This window comes from Setaria viridis, chromosome 9 (assembly GCF_005286985.2).
Source record: "Setaria viridis chromosome 9, Setaria_viridis_v4.0, whole genome shotgun sequence".
Classification (NCBI taxonomy): Eukaryota; Viridiplantae; Streptophyta; class Magnoliopsida; order Poales; family Poaceae; genus Setaria; species Setaria viridis.
In genome coordinates this window covers 10,675,104-10,695,853 of record NC_048271.2, presented here as the reverse complement: position 1 = coordinate 10,695,853, position 20,750 = coordinate 10,675,104, and the positions used below count along the sequence as shown (strand labels likewise).

General features: G+C 45.4%; 3 protein-coding genes and 1 pseudogene across 10 annotated transcripts; 3 read left to right on the top strand and 1 right to left on the bottom strand.

Annotated features, from left to right (window-relative positions):
- Positions 1-287: 287 nt before the first annotated feature.
- On the top strand, positions 288-6,872 carry LOC117835689 (F-box/LRR-repeat protein 17). 7 transcript variants are annotated; one of them, XM_034715029.2, is made up of 11 exons: positions 288-1,203; positions 2,438-2,539; positions 2,943-3,087; positions 3,169-3,353; positions 3,498-3,602; positions 3,730-3,827; positions 3,928-4,160; positions 4,239-4,305; positions 4,393-4,487; positions 6,369-6,467; positions 6,569-6,872. In XM_034715029.2, exons 1-11 carry the CDS (start codon positions 611-613, stop codon positions 6,644-6,646), a joined length of 1,800 nt encoding a protein of 599 aa, XP_034570920.1. In that variant the 5' UTR covers positions 288-610; the 3' UTR covers positions 6,647-6,872. The 7 variants fall into 7 exon arrangements, with proteins under 7 accessions (XP_034570920.1, XP_072147286.1, XP_072147288.1 ...); XM_072291185.1 differs by lacking the exon at positions 6,569-6,872 and adding an exon at positions 5,759-5,868; XM_072291187.1 differs by lacking the exons at positions 6,369-6,467; positions 6,569-6,872 and adding exons at positions 5,570-5,624; positions 5,759-5,868.
- Positions 6,873-7,321: 449 nt separating this feature from the next.
- LOC117835691 (UDP-glycosyltransferase 91C1) lies at positions 7,322-9,023 on the top strand. The gene is made up of 2 exons (XM_034715032.2): positions 7,322-7,855; positions 7,947-9,023. The coding sequence occupies exons 1-2, from the start codon at positions 7,451-7,453 to the stop codon at positions 8,889-8,891; spliced, it is 1,350 nt and encodes a 449-aa protein (XP_034570923.1). The 5' UTR covers positions 7,322-7,450; the 3' UTR covers positions 8,892-9,023.
- Positions 9,024-9,902: 879 nt separating this feature from the next.
- LOC117835692 (UDP-glycosyltransferase 91C1-like) lies at positions 9,903-12,407 on the top strand (annotated as a pseudogene).
- Positions 12,408-18,331: 5,924 nt separating this feature from the next.
- Positions 18,332-20,750, bottom strand: LOC117835693 (auxin-responsive protein IAA11). 2 transcript variants are annotated; one of them, XM_034715033.2, is made up of 5 exons: positions 20,212-20,750; positions 19,442-19,674; positions 18,892-19,030; positions 18,732-18,793; positions 18,332-18,628 (listed from the first exon to the last, which is right to left on the bottom strand). In XM_034715033.2, exons 1-5 carry the CDS (start codon positions 20,541-20,543, stop codon positions 18,591-18,593), a joined length of 804 nt encoding a protein of 267 aa, XP_034570924.1. In that variant the 5' UTR covers positions 20,544-20,750; the 3' UTR covers positions 18,332-18,590. The 2 variants fall into 2 exon arrangements, with proteins under 2 accessions (XP_034570924.1, XP_034570925.1); XM_034715034.2 differs by having other exon boundaries at positions 18,892-19,027; positions 20,212-20,749.

The window sequence follows — 20,750 nt, the reverse complement described above, 5'->3', positions numbered from 1 at the left end:
ACTTTTAAGGGGCAACCCAATCCGCTCCCTTTGCAGGCCTAGTCATTTGCCATTTGGGTTTGATACGTGTGCGCACCGACGGGGAGAAAGACACGAAACTCGCTAGAAGTTCCACACGAGTTGTGGACAGAAGCCAGAATTCGGTTAGCTGGGAGGATTACGGCCATTTCACACACACGTTTGGGTTCGCCGCAAAAACGCCTACCAAAACGAGGCCAAATTCGTAAGGAATTCGCCGCCCCGGATCCTGTCAAAGCCACCCCCAGAGCAGAGCGGAGCAAATCCCGGGCGTCCCCCCCGACCGAACGGCTTGCAACTCACGTCTCGTACCTCTCCTTCCTCTTTTTTTCACTGTGCCCCCCGTGCATGCGAAGGGAGAGAGAGAGAGCTCCGTCGTTCGTGGCCGGCGCTGCGCGGGGTAAACCAAATCCTCTCCTCTCGTCCGCTCTCCGCCCCCCAGCCAGCCAGCCATCCGCCCCGGTCTCCTCTCCTCTCCTCGTGCCACGGAAAATGGCGCCAACCCCTCCCCAACCCCAATCCCCCGCGCTCTATTTCTCCCTCGCCTGACCTGGCCCCGCCCCCCAAACCCTAACCCCCCCTCCCCCCGGCCATGGCGTCGCAGCCCAAGCCGCCGCCGCGCCCCAAGACGCGGGGCAACTACAACTGCGGCCGCTGCGGCCAGCCCAAGAAGGGCCACGTCTGCGTCGCCCCCGTCCCCGTCGCCGCCCCCTCCGGAGGTGGAGCCCCGTCCCCGTCCCCCTCCACCTCGTCCGGGGCCGCCAGCGCCAGCGGCGGCGGCGGCGGAGGGGAGCAGAGGCTCCGCCGCGCCCTCTCCTTCGACGAGGCGGGGACCCCGTCCTCGCCGGAGAAGAAGCCCAAGGTGGAGGGGGACGTGGAGATGGACGTGGCGGGCGGCGAGGGGGAGATGGAGGAGGGCGGCGACGAGGACGACGACGCGGCGGTGGAGGTGGGCGGCCGCCCCGTGCCCGGGGAGGTCATGGCGGAGGTGCTGCGCCGGCTCGGGCCCCGCGGGGTCATGGCCGCCGCGGGGGTCAACCGCGGCTGGCGGGACTGCGCGGGCCGGGTCTGGCGGGCCGCCGACGAGCTCCGCCTCCGCGTCCTCGCCAGCACGGGCGCCGGCCTCCTCGGCGCGCTGCTCCCGCGGTGCCCCGCGCTCTCGCGCCTCGACCTCCGGATGGAAAGGTGAGCGACAACCCCGGGCGAATCTGGACGAATCTCGTTGGGAACGGTGCGATTCCTGACGCGATCTGGGCGCGCCGCCCTGGGATCGATGATGCGGTGACTTTTGTCGCGCGCAATTTCGGCTTACGATAATTCAATTTTTGGTTAAAGGCTGCGATTTGAATGGCTAGATTATGTGGTATTTCTGGGTGGCTTCCAGAATAATAAGACGGGTGTCTGATCTGAAGATCGGCCCTGCCACCTTTGGTCTCCAATTGGCTTGATAGGACAGGACAAGGGGATGGTGTGTACGGAATATTTATGTCTGATCTGATAAGGGTGTAGAATTTTAGTTAATGGTGAGGCTATAACAAACACGTGCATCCTCATGCTTTCTATATGAGACCATGCAACCATTGGGAAAAAGCTGTCTGCTTGTCATGTCTTGGATATGTGATCTTGTTCAGCATTTGTGTTTCTGTGAGGAGATATGATCTTGGTGCCCCAGATCATATTTGAGCATTTGTTGGGTCATTCTGCCAATGTCAGGTTCATATAGGGAAGCCTGTCTGTTTCAGATAATCTTGTTGGTGATGCTGCATGATTCGTATTCAGACCTTGCATCAGTGCTTTAGGATGTGAGTGTATGAGTTCACATCCATGCCACTAGCCTATGATGATACAGTATATATGAATACCATCAGCTTCAGAAAGAAATGTGGGACTTTAGACCGCAACAGCCAACAGACAGTGTAGCTTATGCATTGCCGTGATCTGCGGCTCAGTTTACTACTCAAAACTAGTGCAGTAATGTTAAAAACACTGGAATTTGGTTCCAGAAATTATAAGTTTTTTTCTCGAATCAGAAGTAAGGTTGTATAATAATTTGTGCATGGACATCAAATTTAGGCTAATTGTTGCCACTAGTGCTTGTTGGCTATAAGGCTTGCAAACAGGTCTATTTTTCGTGTGATACTTCTTTGTCTTAAAAAAAGGTTTCACTTTGTACCATTTTCAACTGGGCTAACAAGTGCAAACCCTGTCTTGCAGTTATGGTATAGTCTGTCCTTTTTGTTTCTACAATGGAACAATCTGATGCACTTAATTTGACACTGAAGAGGAAAATCAGTAATCTTAGGTTATTTTGATGTGACCATAGTGGAGATAGTTAATGTACCTATGCCGGTATGCGTTTTTTATGGAGAAAATAAGTAATATTTCTAACATGTATAGTATTCTTTTACGTTTGCTGCAGGGATGTTGATGCCACTAAGCTGGCATGTCTTGCATTTTCCTGCCCAAGTTTAAAAACTCTCGAGATTACGATGGCTGCCAATGCAATCAACAGGATGACTGGGTATGTTATGCTTGGTTGTAATTTAAATGATTAACATCAAATATGTCTTGGCTTGTTTCTGATGCTAGGTTCTCAACTAAAATTGCAAGACAATATCAAGGCTCTTAAACAATCGAATATTATCAAGCATAGTTCATATGGATATTGGAAGTCATTTACAAATTTACTTGTGCAGTGCAATTAGTTGATGTGTTTTTCAAGTCATTGCATTAGTCATCGGTTGATTGTGATGCTATGTGTTCCTTGCATAAACCTGTCTAGTTATGGTTATCCTGTGAGCACTAGTCATCTTCATATATATTGCTTTGTAGATTATTATATTTGCGAAGTATAGAAGCAAAATCTGGTTTCTTTTGAACTTTCAGCACCTATTTAAGCTAAGCTGATTTTATTTTGTGCACAGAGAGGATCTAAGTCGTTTTGTTTCGGAGAAGTCTTCTCTGTCAGTCCTCAAAATTGGTGGTTGCTCTAATTTGGATTTTATTAATCTATGCTCTTCAAGTCTTTCAGTTCTTTGGCTGTCAGAGCTTTGTTCCCTTTCAAAATCGGTAATACTGTGTTCTAATGCTATTCACAGTGATAGTAAATTCATTTTCTGCATTAATTCATTGCACGACTATTTCGTACAGGTCATGAACTGTCCTAATATGAGTGAGCTCTCACTGTGCTTTGCACAACAAAGTAATGATTGTACCGATATGGTTAGTTTGATGGATGCCATGGGTCGTACATGCCCTAACTTAAACAAAATGCACATATCATCAAATCAATTATCCAATGAAGCTGTATTTGCTCTAGAGAGTGCTAATCTCAGGTATCTTTATGTTCTACTCTTTCTATCCAACTCTCTTCGGTTGCCAGATCTTTTAATTGTAACATGCGGGGCTCATCAATATTCTAGTTTTGCATTATTTTTCAACTTTCTAATTTTTTTTTAATCTTGTTGTTGCTTCATCAGGGGACTGTGTATGCTATCCTTGATCCTAGGTTCAAAAATAACTGATGCAGCTGTTGCATCTATTGTTCGATTGTGCACAAGCTTGGAGTTGCTTGATTTAAGTGGGTAAGCTCCATTTCTTCACCTTGCAACCAAAATCAAATGGTCAATTATCGCAAAGCTGCTGTGTTATTTTCCAGCAGAAATTACTTATAATTAGCTGATGTGACTATCTGTTTTGATCATACTCCAGATCGAGCATCAGTGATAATGGTGTTGGAATGATCTGCAAGGCGTTCCCTCATACTTTATCAAGGCTGCTTCTTGCTCTTTGCCCGAATGTGACTACACGTAGGGCTCCAATTTCTTTCCACGGTCTATTAGTCCCGCCCCATTGAAAATAACTATCCACTAAGCCAATGTATCAACCATTCCTTATGTGATTTTCTAGGTGGGATTCAGTTAGCTACAGCACAGTTGCCACATCTTCAACTCATGGACTGTGGGATGAGCCTATGCGCTAATTTGAACAATGAAAAGGGACCAATGTTTGGTGACATCAATGGAGGCATTAGAATCATTCGAAAATTATGTGCCTCAAAAAATCAACCTATTCACCAAAAGCTTATTATAAAGCATGGTAATTTGAAGAAACTCAGTCTGTGGGGTTGTTCAGCGATTGATGTAAGCCTTGGAATTTTATTTGCATTGGTACATCCTAATGGTTATTTTATAAAGTCTAACTAAATTCACATGCGGCAGGCTCTGTATGTAAATTGTCCAGAATTGAATGATCTCAATCTCAACTCTTGCACAAATCTACATCCAGGTAGGGATGTCTTTTCATTTTTCTTCAGGTTGTCAAGCATGTAAAATAGTAGTTAAAATTGTTGACAACCATGATTGCTTGCTGCAGAACGTCTGGTTCTTCAGTGCCCAAATTTGAAGAATGTCCATGCAGTTGGATGCCAAGACATGTTGATTGGAGCAATCAGAAATCAAGTAAATCAGGTACACCCTTTGTTTTTTAATAACTGGCTGTCAGCTGAACACACTTAACTAGGCAATCATTTTCTTTAGTAAATATGACCAAGAATGCCCTTCATTAGTATCTTAATTTTCAAGCACTAACAATGAGGTGAAAAATGATGAGGGTTGTTAGAGCTAAGTGCATCTTGGGAAGCATGCCTTGGGGACTAGTGATGTCTGAAATGTTTTTGAACAAAAGCATTGCTACACAAACAACTATTTGAGCACAATTCAAGATCCAGCAGTTAAAATGACCTGGATTGAAATATCATAAATGCATGGATTATTTAGATACACGGTTGTGCATGAGTTGTACTCAACTTGTTGCATTCAAAGCATTTCCCATGTGCAACCATGCATCTAAACCATCCGAAATATAAAAAATTGAGGGAGTACAATAAAATGAGCCTCTCATGGTCATATGGATTTTCCTATTGATCATCTTCCTTTTGCTACTCACTGGTTATAGTAGTGCACGAGCCTGAACATGCAGTATTATTTTATGAACATGTTTACGTTGCTACTTGCTAGGCAGAACATAATTTCCTGTACTAAGACACATGAAGTGGAAAATATTTCTTGAGCTTCTTATAGTCCAGAAATGTTCATCGTAATGGTATATTCAACAAATTAGGCATGTGAAGAATCAAGGCAAGCCAAATAAGAGACTGAATTGAACTGGCATGAAAGTTTGATTTGGAATTGATAAAAAGTGGTAACTCATTTATAATTTGTTGGGAAAATTAATTCATTTTGGCTTTTGATTTTTGGCTCGTTTTTGCCCTCCAGACACTGATAACCTGCAAGCCACAAAACCTAAACAAGCAAATTATATGAACTGGAGTCTAGCATGGAGTGAGCAGCACTGGAGCTGAAGGTGTACCAGGCTTTGCTATAGGCATTCCATAACTTAGAAACCATTATTTTGGCTTTGGTTTCTGTACAATGTAACTGTGGTGTCCCATGTAGTCTGTACTGATGTTGTAACTTAATTCTTTCAACACACTGGAAGCAGCCATTCTGCTCCCCATAGAAAAACACATTGATAGACCTCATTGGTTCAGTTCCAGGAAACTTCACATGGCATCAAGCTCAACACCCTACATCCTGGATAGGCAGGTTATGTAGCACCACTTGTACACCCTAACCATATCTACACTTTTGAGTTATTTCTCCTGTTTTGTTTGTGCTAGATGCCTTGATCTACTGCGAGCGGTGCTATCTACCTTTTGTGACATCTTGTTATCACCCAGGCATTGCTATCTTTCAGACCCATGTTTGTGCGTGGCCATGAGTCACCTCAGGGCCAGCTGCACTTGTGATCAGGTGGCTCTGCCATCCATGGATGTGGACATTACTGCTGGTATATACTTTGTCGAACTGTTAAACATGAAAAGTAAAATATTTGGTTTGTTTTTCTGTCAAATGCTCTTAAAAATGTTTGAATTGAGCATTTGTAAATGGAGAAGCCTCTTCTTGTAAACTGAAATTGAGACCATAAAGATGCTTTTTACCAGAATTGCTCTTTAAGAGAGCATAATGTTGATGATAGAGATAGATTTGGTTACAGATTGAAATTTGTTGGTGCTTATATAACAGGAAACTTGAACCAAGTTGTAGTGTGGTTCAGTAATTTCAAAGTTTCAAACAAAGAGACAAAGCAACTAAACCTAGAAGCTACAATGCCCGCCTCCTAAAGAAAGGGAGGACTCCTATTTATTGCATTCACAAAAATCAACTGACAGTTATGAAACTTAACCAATTTGCTTCGTCTAGTCTTCACGTGAGCTATATTTTCATTACCAGCATAGACTGGGCCCTCTGTCTTCCATTTTTTCCAATATATTGCCAAATTTTCGCCAGGTTCTGAATGAGTTCACCGCAGCTGAATCATCTCTTCCATGCAAGCTGCTAGCAGACGGCTCAAAACGGGTTCAACTTCCCCAGTTCCAACAACATCAGGTAAAACTCCCATCTTGCAGAGCTATGCCTGTCCCCCCAAGTCTCTTAACATTGGTCGCAACTCGCAAGGCATTATCTAGTACCTCTTTTTTTTTTACCAGCCGCCGGAGGATGACAGATTGTTTGAGTCGAGCCGGACCCAGTGCACCGTGCATCTTCACATCACCAGAGCCAGTTAACTGAACAATTGTACACACCCAATTATGTGGATCATGAACCGCATGACATTATTAATTCTTTGTGTAATTGTTGCATTGCCTCAGAACCTATAGTGCTTGTTGTATAAGTTGCTATTTGCTGCCACGGACTTCTATGAATTCCATCCTTTTGTGTTTATATTGTAGAGCAATAATTTGTAACGATGAGCTTGTATTCTCTTGGGAATAATAATGATCCTGGTCCCTAGATCCTCTAAACCGTCTACTATTCTGTTTTTGTTATGAATACTGTTATGGGAAAAAGGCTTATAGAACCATCCGCAAACTTTTTGCCAAGATAATTGGAACTTGGCTGAAGAATGAAAAAGGTAAAATGACCTCCATTGCTTCTACTTCCCCGTTCCAAATTGTAGGTTGTTTTAGCCTGTTTCAAATTGTAGAGCGTTTTGGTTTTATAGGTTCGTATGTGTTTGTATGTATCTAGATATATACTATATTTATATGCACACAAATATCTATGAACTTAGAAAACCAAAATTTTGGACGGAGGTAGTACGGGGGACTATACTCCATATGCATAGTATTCTGCTTTCGTTATTGATTTGTTTAACTGGCAACTTTGAGTTTGTCATAGACAAGTTGTCCTGTATGAAGCCAGCATCGTTTCGCTCTCGAAACACAAACGACCATAACAAATATGAATCATCGGGGTTCACAAACCCACTCGTCGCCGGGAGGCATTTTCCACCACAAACCACAAATCCTATGCTGATTCTCAGCTAGGCAGCAGCGGCAAAGCCGACGTCCTCGGCACGCTCGCAGGCCATGGCTGCCGGGCCGCCGCAGCGGCCGCTGCGCGTCGTGCTCTTCCCGTGGCTCGCGTTCGGACACCTGCTCCCGCACCTGGAGCTCGCCGAGCGCCTGGCGTCGCGGGGCCACCGCGCGACCTTGGTCTCCACGCCGGGCAACGTCGCCCGCCTCCCGCCGGCGCTGGGCGTCGACTTCGTGGCGCTGCCGCTGCCGCGCGTCGACGGGCTCCCCGACGGCGCCGAGTCCACCAACAGCATCCCCCACGACAAGCACTCGGTACTCTTCCAGGCCTTCGACGGCCTCGCCGCGCCCTTCGCCGAGTTCCTGGCCGCCGCGTGCGCCGACGAGCGCCAGAGGCCCGATTGGATCATCGTCGACATCTTCCACCACTGGGCCGCTGCCGCCGCTCTGGAGCACAAGGTACGTTATTCCACTCCCCCCACACGACTATTGCTACTCCATCACTCTCGATTCCGGATCTCAGATCCTGCTTGCTGGGGCTTTCTTCCAGGTGCCATTGGCGGTGTACCTCCCAGCCGCCGCGGCTCTGGTCAGAAACCCGGCCGCCGTCGTGCCGCGCTTCGAGTCGGAGCAGGGGAACAAGCAGTATAATTCCGACCATGGCGGCATGTCCATGTCCCAGCGCTTCTTCTCCACCCTCGAGCGGTGCACGCTCGCGGCGTTGAGGAGCTGCGTCGAGTGGGAGCCCGAGTTCTTCCCGCAGGTGGCGCCGCGCCTCCGCAAGCCGGTCGTCCCACTGGGGCTCCTGCCACCGTCACCCCGAGCGAACGGCGCCGAGGACGCCGTCACCGTGCGCTGGCTGGACGTGCAGCCGCCGAGCTCGGTGGTGTACGTCGCGCTGGGGAGCGAGGCGCCGCTGCCCGTGGAGCAGGTGCACGAGCTGGCCCTCGGGCTGGAGCTCGCCGGGACGCGCTTCCTCTGGGCTCTGAGGAAGCCCAGCGGCGTCCCCGACGACGGCGACCTCCTCCCTCCCGGTTTCCAGGAGCGCACCCAGGGGCAGGGGCTCGTGACCACGGGGTGGGTTCCTCAGGTCAACATACTGGGGCATGGCGCCGTGGGCGCCTTCTTGACGCACTGCGGGCAGAGCTCGTTCGTTGAAGGGCTCCTGTTTGGGCGCCCTCTGGTCTTGTTGCCCATCTTCGGAGACCAAGGGTCGAATGCGCGCCTCTTGGAGGGGAAGAAGGTGGGATTGCAGGTGGCGAGAGATGAGGACGACGGATCCTTCGACCGCCATGCCGTCGCGAGCGCCGTCCGTGCCGTCATGGTGGAGGAAGAAACAAGGGGTGTCTATGTAGCAAACGCACTCAAGGCGCAAGAGATTGTAGCCAATAAGGAGCTTCATGAGAGATACATCGACGAATTTGTACAGCAACTGAGATCGCATACCGCTGATGCCAACTCCACTGCTGCTGTCCCACCTCAAGCTGAGGCTTAGTTCCCCGACAAAATGGATACACAAATGAAGTAATGTCATGTGAGTCGAATAAGAAACTCTGTGCTTGTAGTGTGGTGGTTGTGATGGGCTTTATCTGTGGCAGAAAATCTCAAAGAATTATTTTGAGTTTTATTATGCATTTTTAAAAGAAAGATAGGATCATTACTTATACCAACATAAGATTACGATATGTTTCCATTAGGAAAGTGGCTCTAATATAACGATCTAATATTTATCCAGTAGCTAGTCCTTTTTTTTTATTTTAAAAATAGTGGTTAGTCCACTCTCTACGTCATTTCTTCTACTTTTAGACGTCATAGCTAGCTGTACATATCGTTATTCCCCCTCCCCCACCACCCAGCTTGGCCGCAGTGGCATCACCGCTAGATTCTCTGGTCATCTTCTCTCCACATATTTTTCGTGCCACCGCCACCATCCCTACCCTTGAATGTTGCTAACCATCACAGCCTCAATGCCCCCTATCCAACCACGGTCCTTTGCTGCCCCCGCGACCACCTCCATCGCTTGTCCAACGAGCTTTCCGACAATTCCTCTAGAGCTAGAGGCCACAATCCCCAACCACAAACCCTAAACCCTAAGTTCGGTGGTGTGAACTCAGTCACCGGTGTCCATGGCAAGGTGAGCTCCATCATTTTCATCCTTTCCTTTTTACCAAATTTTGCTCTAATAAGGGATCGACCATGTATGCTTAGGTGTCATGAACACACTTAATTCTAACTGACCAATACAATACTATTAGATATTTAGGCAAATCCACATGATACATGAGTATTTGAGATACAAGTTTGAAGAAGTCTACATTTGTTTCTGATATATCAGACACTGTGATGCGGGAACTGTTTGTAACTGTTTAATATTTTAGACGGGTGTATAAAGCAGTCATGAATTATCTCAAATAAAAATCGTGAGAGTGTGGTGTCGGTCCCTTTAGTCCCTAACAATTGTCTCAATTCTTATGGCATTGTGTAATAACTCTTGTATTTTTGTCAGGTGCGGCGTGAGAGGAGGACAAATTGTTTGGATCGAGCTGGACCCACTGCACCGTACTCCATCCATCAAAAAGACCTGTTTGTTTAGCCTCAAAAACTTGTCGACTGTTTATATAACTTTCATACCATCTAATAAAAACCCTCGTAATACCTTCTGGTCTAGTTAACGAATCAACCATTTACTACCATCATTGATGTCCGAGCCAGATTCGTTAAAGAAGGAAGGCTAATAGGTCCGACAATTATTGCAATCGTGCATGCATAATTAATTCTACTCGGTAATCCATCCGATTAAGAAGAGTTATTAGAGACACTTTGGACTTTTTAGCATTGCTACTATCTTGTCTCAAATTTTCTAAACGAAAAATCTTTATGGAACGGAGGAGAAAAGTCTTTATGGAACGGAGGGAGTACATTTTACTTCAGGGCAATTGTACACAACAAATTATATATGTGAATCGTTGCTACTTTTGTGTGTAATTATTGCTGCATTGCTTGTTGCCTCAGAATGATTGTACAAGTTTTTTGGGTATTGCTTGAAGCATTAAAATGTTAGTCGAATGACTTGTATGAAAAATGAATTTGTTTAGGAAGCAACTTTGAGTTTGTCAAAGACTTGGGCGTTTTGGCACAATATATATACAAATGATTGCAAAAAATCTGAACAATTCAAGTTCTTGGTAACAACTGAATGCATTTAAAAAGATGATCCCACACGCTTCGTCCTTCAGGCAGCTCAGAAATAGAAAACAAGGACACGTGAAGCTCCGTGCACCTCGATTCACACACACTGGGAAGCCGACCTCCTCGGCACGCTCCCACGCCATGGCTGCCGGGTCCTCATCCCCGCCGCCGCTGCGCATCGTCATCTTCCCGTGGCTCGCTTTCGGCCACCTGCTCCCGTACCTGGAGCTCGCCGAGCTCCTTGCGTCCCGGGACCACCGCGTGTCATTCATCTCCACGCCGGGCAACATCGCCCGCCTCCCGCCGCTGCGCCCCGCCGCGGCGCCGCGCGTCGAAAGTTCGACCTCCTCTTGCAGGCATTCGACGGCCTCGCCGCACACTTCGCCGAGTTCCTGGGCGCCGCTTGCGCCGACGAGCGACAGAGGCCCGACTGTATCATCGTCGATTGCCTCCAGCACTGGGCCGCCGCCGCCGCTGTGGAGCACAAGGTTCCACCTCGCTCACACGATTGCTACTCAACGTTGACTTGCTACTTGCTTTGGATTCCACATCTCAGATCCTGCTAACCGGGGCTTTCCTATAGGTGCCATCGGCGATGCTTCTCCCCAGCGCCGCGTATTTGGCTACGAGTCAGAACCTTCACGAGTCGAAGCGGAGCCCGCAGCATCTTTCCAACCATGGCGGCGACATGTCCATCGCCCAGCGCTTCTTCTTGACTCTGGAGAGGTGCACGTTCGCGGTCATCCGGAGCTGCATCGAGTGGGAGCCCGAGTTCCTCCCGCAGGTGGCGTCGCTCCTCCGAAAGCCGGTTCTCCCTCTCGGCCTCCTGCCGCCTTCACCCGACGACGGAGGCCGGGTGAACGGCGAGGACGCCGCCGTGCGCTGGCTGGACGCGCAGCCGCCGAGCTCCGTCGTGTACGTGGCGCTGGGGAGCGAGGTGCCGCTGCGCGTGGAGCAGGTGCACGAGCTGGCCCTCGGGCTGGAGCTCGCCGGGACGCGCTTCCTCTGGGCTCTGAGGAAGCCCAGCGGCGTCTCGGACGACGACGCCGGCATCCTTCCTCCCGGTTTCTATGAGCGCACCCAGGGACAGGGGTTCGTCTCCATGGGGTGGGTTCCCCAGGTCAGCTTGCTGGCGCACGGCGCCGTGGGCGGATTCTTGACGCACTGCGGGCAGAGATCCCTCACGGAAGGGCTTCTGTTCTGGCGCCCTCTCATCATGCTGCCGATCAGGGGGGATCAAGGGCCGAACGCACGCCTCATGGAGGGGAAGAAGGTCGGATTGCAGGTGAAGAGGGATGAGAACGACGGGTCGTTCGACTGCCATGGCATCGTGAGCGCAGTGCGCGCCGTCATGCTAGAGGAAGAAACCAGAGGGGTCTTGGTAGCAAATGCCCTCAAGGCGCAAGGGATTATAGCCGACAAGGAACTCCAATACAGGTACATCGATCAACTTACACAACAGTGACGTAGTTTGATTTGCAGGGTATGTAATTGTCTGCTCAGAGTTTCAAACTCTGTTCATTTTTATGATTTTTTTTTTCCAAATTACTCCCTTCAAATATACTCCTAAAAATATATTTTGGTTCAATTTACCCCGTAAACTATACTAAACTTGCTTCATAATGCAATTTAGTCTTTTTATTTCTCCATACTTGAATTTTTATTTGAGACGTTGTAGGGTGGTAGTGGACATCATAATCTATATTAAAAAATATTTATGATTTATTTATCATTATTTTTTGTATAATTTTGAATCTCAAGGATAGAATCTATTATCAAATATCCTACCCTATCAAAATAATGATAAAAAATTTATCATATATTTTTCTAAACATGTCTTATAATGTCCGCTATCATCTTGCAAAATTTGAACTCAAGACTCCACTTTAGCATAGAGAAAAAAAAGATAAATTGTGTTAAGTGGTAAATTGAACCAAATGGGGGGGGGGGACTGAACGAAGAAATAGTCCTCCAGATCTCGAGCATGTTCAGATAGAGGTTATCATGGATCATGGCTCTCATATCTCCTTCACAATCCAACTTAGCTCCAAATCATATAGTATTTTAGCCCGGCCCTTATTGAACCTGATCCTTAAATTTGTTAGGCTAAATTAAAGGACCCTTTACAACCTCTATGTCCAGCAGATCCCCATTCCCCAATACAACTACTATATTGGAAGAGTTTATAAGAAAATAATGCTCCTTTATTTCAGAAAAATAGAGCTTCAGTAGTCTCCCTTTACCTTTTCCTTTTGCAAATAATTATTGAAATAACCCAATAATTCACCTCAACTTCCTAAATAAAGGAGGAGTTGTGACTTGGATTGGAATGAGATTATAAGACTGCTAAAACAACTCTTCTAGTAACGGTAGTTATTGAAAAATATTTATTCGGGGCCGCAAGATGCTCTAATAAATCCAGATTTTTGGAGGGAAACCAGGATCACCTCCTTAATCACTCCCTTGCTCGCTAATAAATCCAGATTTCCGGAGGGAAACCAGGATGGCATTAACAAAAAGCGTTTTTCTTTTAGCATGTCCGTGCTCCGGAACTCCACAAATAGTAGTGCTGTGGTTTATATTTTTCTAAGAGTATTTCCCGCAGTTCCCCAATTTCCAATTCCCAATTCAACTACCGTATTGTGAGAGCTGGTTAAAAAAATAAGTGCTCCAATCTGATAATTCACCCCAACTCTCCTTAAATAAAGGAGGAGTTGTGACTCTTCCAATACAGTAGTTGGATTGGGATGAGATTATGGGAGACTGCAAAAATAACTATCCCAATAACAATGAAATGTATATTGAGATATTCTCATAAACTAGTTATTGGGAAATATTTTTTGAGAGGATGCTCTAACAACTTCATTCGCTAGCACGAAATGGCTCAGTCTGTAAGTCTGAATGCCACCGTTTAGGTTGATCTGAATGTGGATATTAGATTAAATCACGACAGACACCTTTTCTTTTAGACCATGTCTAAATTCAACATTTTTGACACTTAGATTCAACATTTTGTAAAAACTAATTTCAACACTTAATAAATAGTATATTCCAATGTTCATTAAAAACAAAAATTTAAAAAATAATTAATACTCAAATTGTTTTTTCATTTATTCAAAAGAAAATGATGGTTCAAATGAATTAAAAAATGGACCCACATTTTGAGAGAACAATTTATTAAAGTTTTACATCAAATAAACTAATTAATCACCAAACCTTCTCCCTTAATAATCAAATTATGCATGTGTCCTGCATATTGATTGTCCCCACCACACCAACCCCCACTATCTATGCCATATTCATGTTGTGGTTTAATGCCCATTTATAGCCCATCTAAATGGCCATATGCGTCAATATCTAAACCACCTCTATAGGACAGTTAGGCCCAATAGTACAGTTCCACATTGCCTTTTATTGTGAATGAGCCTCTCAAAAAAAAAAAACCATGGGATGAGAATAAAGAACCAGTTCGGCACTTGGCTCGTTAAGATGCAATTTATTTTATATATATAGCTCGGCTAGTTAATATTTAAAGCTCAAATAAGCTTTGCTTTTTGTTAAAAAGCTAAGCTTGAGTGGCTCGTTTAGAACACAATCATTTAAACTCCAGTTTCCAAAAAAACAAGTATATTTAAGCTCTTCAATAATATTTGAGTATGTTAATGATATCTAAATGTTGACGCAAAATCTGGACTTCAGTCTTCTGCATTGAACAATATGGAGGACCTGGGAGATCTGCTTACACCAGTGTAGGCTCCAAATCGGCTCGCGAAGGTGCAAGGCGTGCCAGTCAAATTGATCTGAAAATTGACAAGGTAAACATTAAATTCCTGAGCCGATCGGCGGCGAAGCCTTTTGAACTCATGGGTAGACGTTCTTAGAATAAACACCAAAACAGACATATATTCAATGTAATCATGTGGTGTAAATAAATAAAGCATTAATGGTATGTGCCATCGGCTGTAGGAGCCGATGGGCTAAGATTAAACATTATAAAACAACAGCCATAAAAGGAGCACTTGCTAACCATATGCACATCAGATAGATTAACGGATCCACTCAATGATTTGATAAGTGTAATTGAACTTAGATAAGGTAACACGAATGAGAGCGCATTGACATCAATCTATTAACCTAAAAGATTAGAACACGACAACAAGGATCTCTTGCCTACTGCTTACGAGCTAATTAAGCTAACAGAATCTAATCAATATCATGACTGTGTAATTGAACTTAGACAAGATAACATGGTGAGAGGGTTAACTAAACAAGCTTGCGGTAGCAAGGCCTCGTACGCAGACCTATCGGCTTAATGACGTCATCACGATTCTATGAGATGTGGATGATACCCAGCCGACATCGGCTCTCAACAATAGCATGCGGATGTCAAAGGCTCGACGGCTAGCAATACGAGGGGTAGGGGTAAAGATCTATCGGACCTAGCATACGTAAGCAATAAAAGAATGCGATATCTAGCCAGCCTGATACGATCAGATAACTGGTGAACGCTTAAACAAGATCAAGGAGCCGATGAAGACAACCTAACCAGATCTAAGCCGTTCGATAACTTTGAGCGCTTGATAAAACTAAGAGATCGATACGATGCAACTTAATAAAATCAAACAACTCTATAACTGTGAGCAACATCAAAAACAAGCAGAATATTGGACAAAATCTGAAAAGTTCTACTCACAATCTAAGATAACTCGATAACCAGCTACACAACTAAATATCACAATATAACTTAGAAAGTTGTGGTAGAGGCTATAATGATCGGGTGACGGTATTTACATACTCGCCTGAGATTGAAGCCGATGCAGCCATGCGCGCACGAAGAAACTCGTCGAAACTACTCTGCTCGTACTCCTAGGGTTTTGACGGCGTGGCACCGAAAGGTTGTATTGATTGATTGATGATTATTCGTTACAAAGCTCATGGATTTATATTTATACCCCCGGAGCAAGCTAAAATCCTAGTCGATTATGACATGACTATCACAACTATTTCTAAAAACTACTAAAGATAAATATCCACGCTTTCACTTATTTGGTGGAGTCGATTGCGCTTCGGATCGGGCTTCGTCCGGTGTTCTATCGGCTTCTGGAACCCTAGTCTCCTGCGGCTGGTTTTGGTCAACGCGGAATCATCGACGGTCCCTATTCTCTCTCCTCCATCGGCTATCAGAATCTTATCAATAGCAGTTGACTCTGATAAAAAACCGATATCAATACAAAAATGACAACTCATGTTTATGTTGCGAGCATCTTCTAATATATACCAATAAGACAATAATACAAATAACATAGCAGTTGTGGTACTAATAAACATACATTTTGCACAGATGAGACTGGACTTTTGTTTTATAGCATGCTGACCTTGACCAAATAGACTAATATCACTATAACATTAGAATTGAGTTTCTGATTGACATATTTAACGATATTTTAAACTAGTTGAGCAGCTTTGTTGTTGGGTGGCTCACGAGCTGACGTTAAGAAAATGTGAGGTAGAACGAAGCTCGCATTGGCTAAATTTGTTTGAAAAACCAAATCGAACTGAATTGAGCCAAACTTGGTACTCGAGTCAAGCTGGATTGCAAGTCGCAAGCCTTGAACTTTGATTTTTGCCAATCCTCTTACATTAAGATGGAGGGGAGGGGGATCCTACTTCTATTTACTGTTAATTCTTGTCCTGTAGACAACAATGTGATCAGTAAAGAGAAACGCTATGGAAAAGCGCATATATATATACCCACTTATATTTACAGTTAATTCTTAGTTTATTAGGAGCCACACAACAACTTATCAAGTGGGTGCAAATTAGTCCAACAACTTGTAAAATGCTTAATTTTAGTACAATAACTTATCAGGTGGGACGGGTTGGTCCAACAACTTGTAAAATACTTAATTTAGTAATAACTTGGCAAATTGGTGCACATACAATCTAATCGTTACGATGACAACGTATTAAGCAAAGTAGATGGACATGTGAATTTTCTTCCAACCAATAATTCTTAATTTTTATCAATGAAAGTTGTTGATTGTGTCCAAGCGGCTGCTTCTTAACTGTGTACATAACTCCTTTTTTCATTAGTTAAAATTAGACAATATTTTAGAATTATACCATTGGTATTACCGAAAGACTAAAGTCTCTAAGAGAGACTCTGGAACCTCAGGTTTTTTTCTTCGCTTCTGCTGCATGTTTGTCTCTATTCTTTTAACTCATTTTCCCTTTCTAAACAATTACATGATGCTTTAAAAAATATTTATAACAAACTCCTAAAAGGTATTGTTAGCATGTATTAACATATTGATTTTTTTTGTGCAGATGAACAATGCATATGGTCAAATATGTAAGAAATAGTGAGGGTGTTATCAATATTGAATATGGAATTAAATATTTCTAATCAAAGTTAAATCACTATATAAAAAATAATTAATATGAAGACATAACAATTAATTTCCTAAACATTGAAGGTTTTAATCTTGGCCAGATACATTGTCGTTGCGATGCGAATATTAATAGTCAAATAATGCTCAACAATTATTCCAACATAATATACTCTGACCCGACATTAGCAAATATGTTGCCGTTATAACATTTGGAGTGCGGATGGACCAATTTGTCAAGTTATTGCACAAAATTGAGCATTTTACAAGTTGTTGGACCAATCCGCACCCTTACAGTTATTGTACTAGATTGAGCATTTTACAAGTTGTTGGACTAATCTGCACCCACTTGCTAAGTTGTTGTATGGTGGGTGCAGTTTACTCTTTTATTAGTGGGCTGTAACATGATTTCACAACTATCTGCACGTGGTATTCCATTTTTACCTGTGTACTTTCTCTTGTCGTAAATACAAGTCCTTTAGGACATTGATATTATCTCGTAGTTAGTAATCTATATAAAAGTTTAGAAGTTGAATATTTTGATTTAAGACATATTTAGATGGACTTATATATATTTAGTATCCTCTTTGTAAGTTGCTGGGTGCGTATAAAAACCAGCCGATTGCTTGCTGCCTGGGAATGAACCTGCCATCATTGCAAGGGGGCACAAGATCCCCAAAGGCAAATATGTTTTGCATAATTTAACATAGCTTTATCAAACAGGCATGGACATGTGTGAATACAATGTTCTGACGGCCTGAAAACCGCAGGCAAAGTCCGTATACAATGGTACCACCTTCCATTCCAACACTGGGTCTTCTGCCAACCTTGCACTTTCGTACAAACGAAAGCAAATTATGAACAAAGCAAGTTCTAAACAACTGAAACGTACCTAGCATTTTAAAATACATGATCCACTATATCCATGTATCTGGATGCACATGGCATGCTCCTTCCTTTAGTTGGCGCAGGCATATAAATACAAATCATGGAGATGCGCGGGCTGTGTGTGCACCACAAGCATTGACCCTGTTTCTTGCGGATGCAGTCACGCAGAAAGCCCTGAAGAATATAATGCCTCTCATTATTGGATCCTAGCACCAGTTAGGCAGATAACAGCTTGATAATTGAGCATTCCTGCTGTGCAATTATCATTTGCTCAACACAAGCATTGCGGTAATTGAACGTCGCTGCTAGACAAACAGCAAGATCCCTTCGTTCTTCTTCTTCTTCTTCTTCTTCTTCTTCTTCCTGTTGTTGTTGTGCTAAGAAGGTGACAGCATCCCTGAAGATGAGGTATCGACAGCGATAATAGCATTTTTCAGTTTAAAAATAAAGTTGATAGAAGAGGCGCATATCGATCGATCACACCATCTTTGTTACGTGTATATATATACTTCATATAACAAGATGAAACTTAACCACAATTATACATGCGTGGAGTCCCTAAATTAAAAGAGAAGAAGAGAAGAACACACTAGTACATGAACAACACGCCTTAACCGAGACGACGACACAGGCTTTCAGGGTAGTAAAACTCAACAACATTATGATACAGAGAGGAGCGGACGCGTATCCGTCCTTGCAGTTAATACTGGACGCTCGCGATGCCTTCCTCAGCAACTGTTCTTGCACTTCTCCATCGCCCTGGGAGCTGAAAATGTTAACAGGCCAGACAACAAAAATGGAAGCATTTCGTTAGCATATCAGCTAGAAGCTCTCAAGTGAGTGAGAAACATCTCGTCTATGTGACTGACCGAGGCCGACGGCTTCGGATCCTTTCATGATCCGGAGGCGCTTGCACGACTCCACGAACATCCTGCAGTTTCCCAACAGAGATTCTGATGGTAAGAACATCCTCGGTTGTACTACTATCTCTGATCAACCAGAAAATATCAATTAAACGGCGGCGCTTACTCCCAGGGCACGTCGCCGACGAGCATCCAGTCGCCGTCCTTGTCCTCGTAGGTGGGCACGTACTCGGAGCCGCTGAGCAGGTCTGCCAGCTTGGTCTCGTTCATGCCCTTCATCCCCTGCGACCCGCCGCAGCTGCCTGCTGAACAAGACATTGACAACAACATTATTGCAGTGCCAGAGTACTGCCAGTGAAAGAAACGAAATCTGGAGATTGCAAGTTGCAAATCATGGATCAAGTTGCTAACATTTGAACTATATGAAAACCTTATCTTGGTATGAACGTATCTGTCGATTAAGCAACTGAACTGATCAATCATACAGCATGTATGGTCAGGTCAAGCCGTATCCCACCGTACAGCTGGATCGGATATACGTACATGCCGACACCGTACGTATACGTGCTCGTGGGTGGGTGGGACAGTGCCAGCCATGGCAAGCAAGGACAGAAGATAGCTAAGGACCAAGCAACCACCGTACAAGCAAAAGGCAGCTGAACATGCTTGCAATCAGAATCAGGCCGGAACCGTACGGAGGATGTATGTGTACGTACCGATGGTGAAGGAGCTGAACATCTTCTCGAGCGCCTTGGACAGCTCCTGGTAGCTCCCGTACATCCTCAGGTCCACCTTGCGCAGGTACGGCGCGCCGTCCATGCTCACCTTCACGAACGCCGCCGCGCCGGACTTGCCGTCGTCCATGTCGCCGCCCCCTTTCTGGCACGACTGGACGGAGAGGATGTTCTTGCGGAACGACCGGACGGGCGGCCAGCCCACCGCCTGCGCCCTGAGGTGCCATCAGACGAAATCCGTTCAGATCACAGACACAATTCAACATTATTTATGATCCACGCACAGCTTCTGCTGATGATGACCGGGTAGTGAAAAACAGAAACATTTTGCAGGAACTGAAAGGCTCTTCTATTTAAAAAGAAAAAAAAAAGGAAAATTCATGTCGGCAGCAATAGCTAAGCTGGGGTGTCCTGGACCGTGCGGACCCACATGGTGCCCGCCTGTCTTATTCTCTGCGCTGTTCTTGCTGTTCATCCATCAGGCCGTCAGTCCGTCACTGTATGGGTGTTACGAGTGTGTCCCGTCTTGCTTGATGTCAAGATCCAAATGACCCCAAAAGACGCAGACCCAAAAGGAGACTTTTTTGTGTGTGGAATGCATAAATTTTATAGCTACGAATTCATATATAGCGCGGCGTCACAAACGAAATGGATAAAATTCGCTGCAATTTAGATTCGCGCTTGACATTTCAGAGGCTAGCCAGAAGGAGAAGAGACATGCAGAAGTAATGGAGGAGGGCGACGTGACATACTTGGGCGCGCGAGGCTTGTCGGCGTCCGGCTGCGCGTCGGTGGTGACCACGCTGCTCTGGCTCGGCGACCTCTTCATGTTTGCACCGCCGGTGGCGGCTGCTGCCGGCGACGCGGCGGCGGCGACAACGTCGGCCGCCGCCGCTGCCTCATCCTCCTCTGCTTCCTCCTCCACGCGCGCCGCGGGCGACGCCGCCGGCTGCCTCAGCTTCAGCTTGAGGTCGATGGTCTCCTCGAATCCCCTCTTCCTCGCCGCCGCGGCCTCCCCGGCGTCGTTCCCGCCGCCGGGCAGGCCGAGCCGGAGCTCGGTCTCCTCGAACCCGAGGCCCGCCATCAAGTATTTCTCCCGGCGCCGCTCCAATGCGCGCAGCTCTCGTTGGCTTGTGTGTGTAGAATGGAAGGCTCTGGCTTTTGGTCTGTGGGCGCACGCCGAGACAGAGAGCAGAAGGCCTGGCTGGCAAGATGCAAGAAGGAGAGAAGTGAAGGGGAGCGAGCGAGATGATAATGGCAGGTGGGTGGTTAAAGAGGCTCGGTTCCCTCT

Excerpts from the sequence above, each read along its gene's own strand:
- LOC117835689 (XM_034715029.2), top strand. The coding sequence starts at position 611 with ATGGCGTCGCAGCCCAAGCCGCCGCCGCGCCCCAAGACGCGGGGCAAC. Across the intron at positions 1,204-2,437 it reads CTCGACCTCCGGATGGAAAG|GGATGTTGATGCCACTAAGC; the intron begins GTGAGCGACAAC and ends CGTTTGCTGCAG. Across the intron at positions 3,603-3,729 it reads GAGTTGCTTGATTTAAGTGG|ATCGAGCATCAGTGATAATG; the intron begins GTAAGCTCCATT and ends ATCATACTCCAG.
- LOC117835691 (XM_034715032.2), top strand. The coding sequence starts at position 7,451 with ATGGCTGCCGGGCCGCCGCAGCGGCCGCTGCGCGTCGTGCTCTTCCCG. Across the intron at positions 7,856-7,946 it reads CCGCCGCTCTGGAGCACAAG|GTGCCATTGGCGGTGTACCT; the intron begins GTACGTTATTCC and ends GCTTTCTTCCAG.
- LOC117835693 (XM_034715033.2), bottom strand. The coding sequence starts at position 20,543 with ATGGCGGGCCTCGGGTTCGAGGAGACCGAGCTCCGGCTCGGCCTGCCC. Across the intron at positions 19,031-19,441 it reads GTTCAGCTCCTTCACCATCG|CAGGCAGCTGCGGCGGGTCG; the intron begins GTACGTACACAT and ends TGTCTTGTTCAG. Across the intron at positions 18,794-18,891 it reads GTCGGCGACGTGCCCTGGGA|GATGTTCGTGGAGTCGTGCA; the intron begins GTAAGCGCCGCC and ends GGGAAACTGCAG.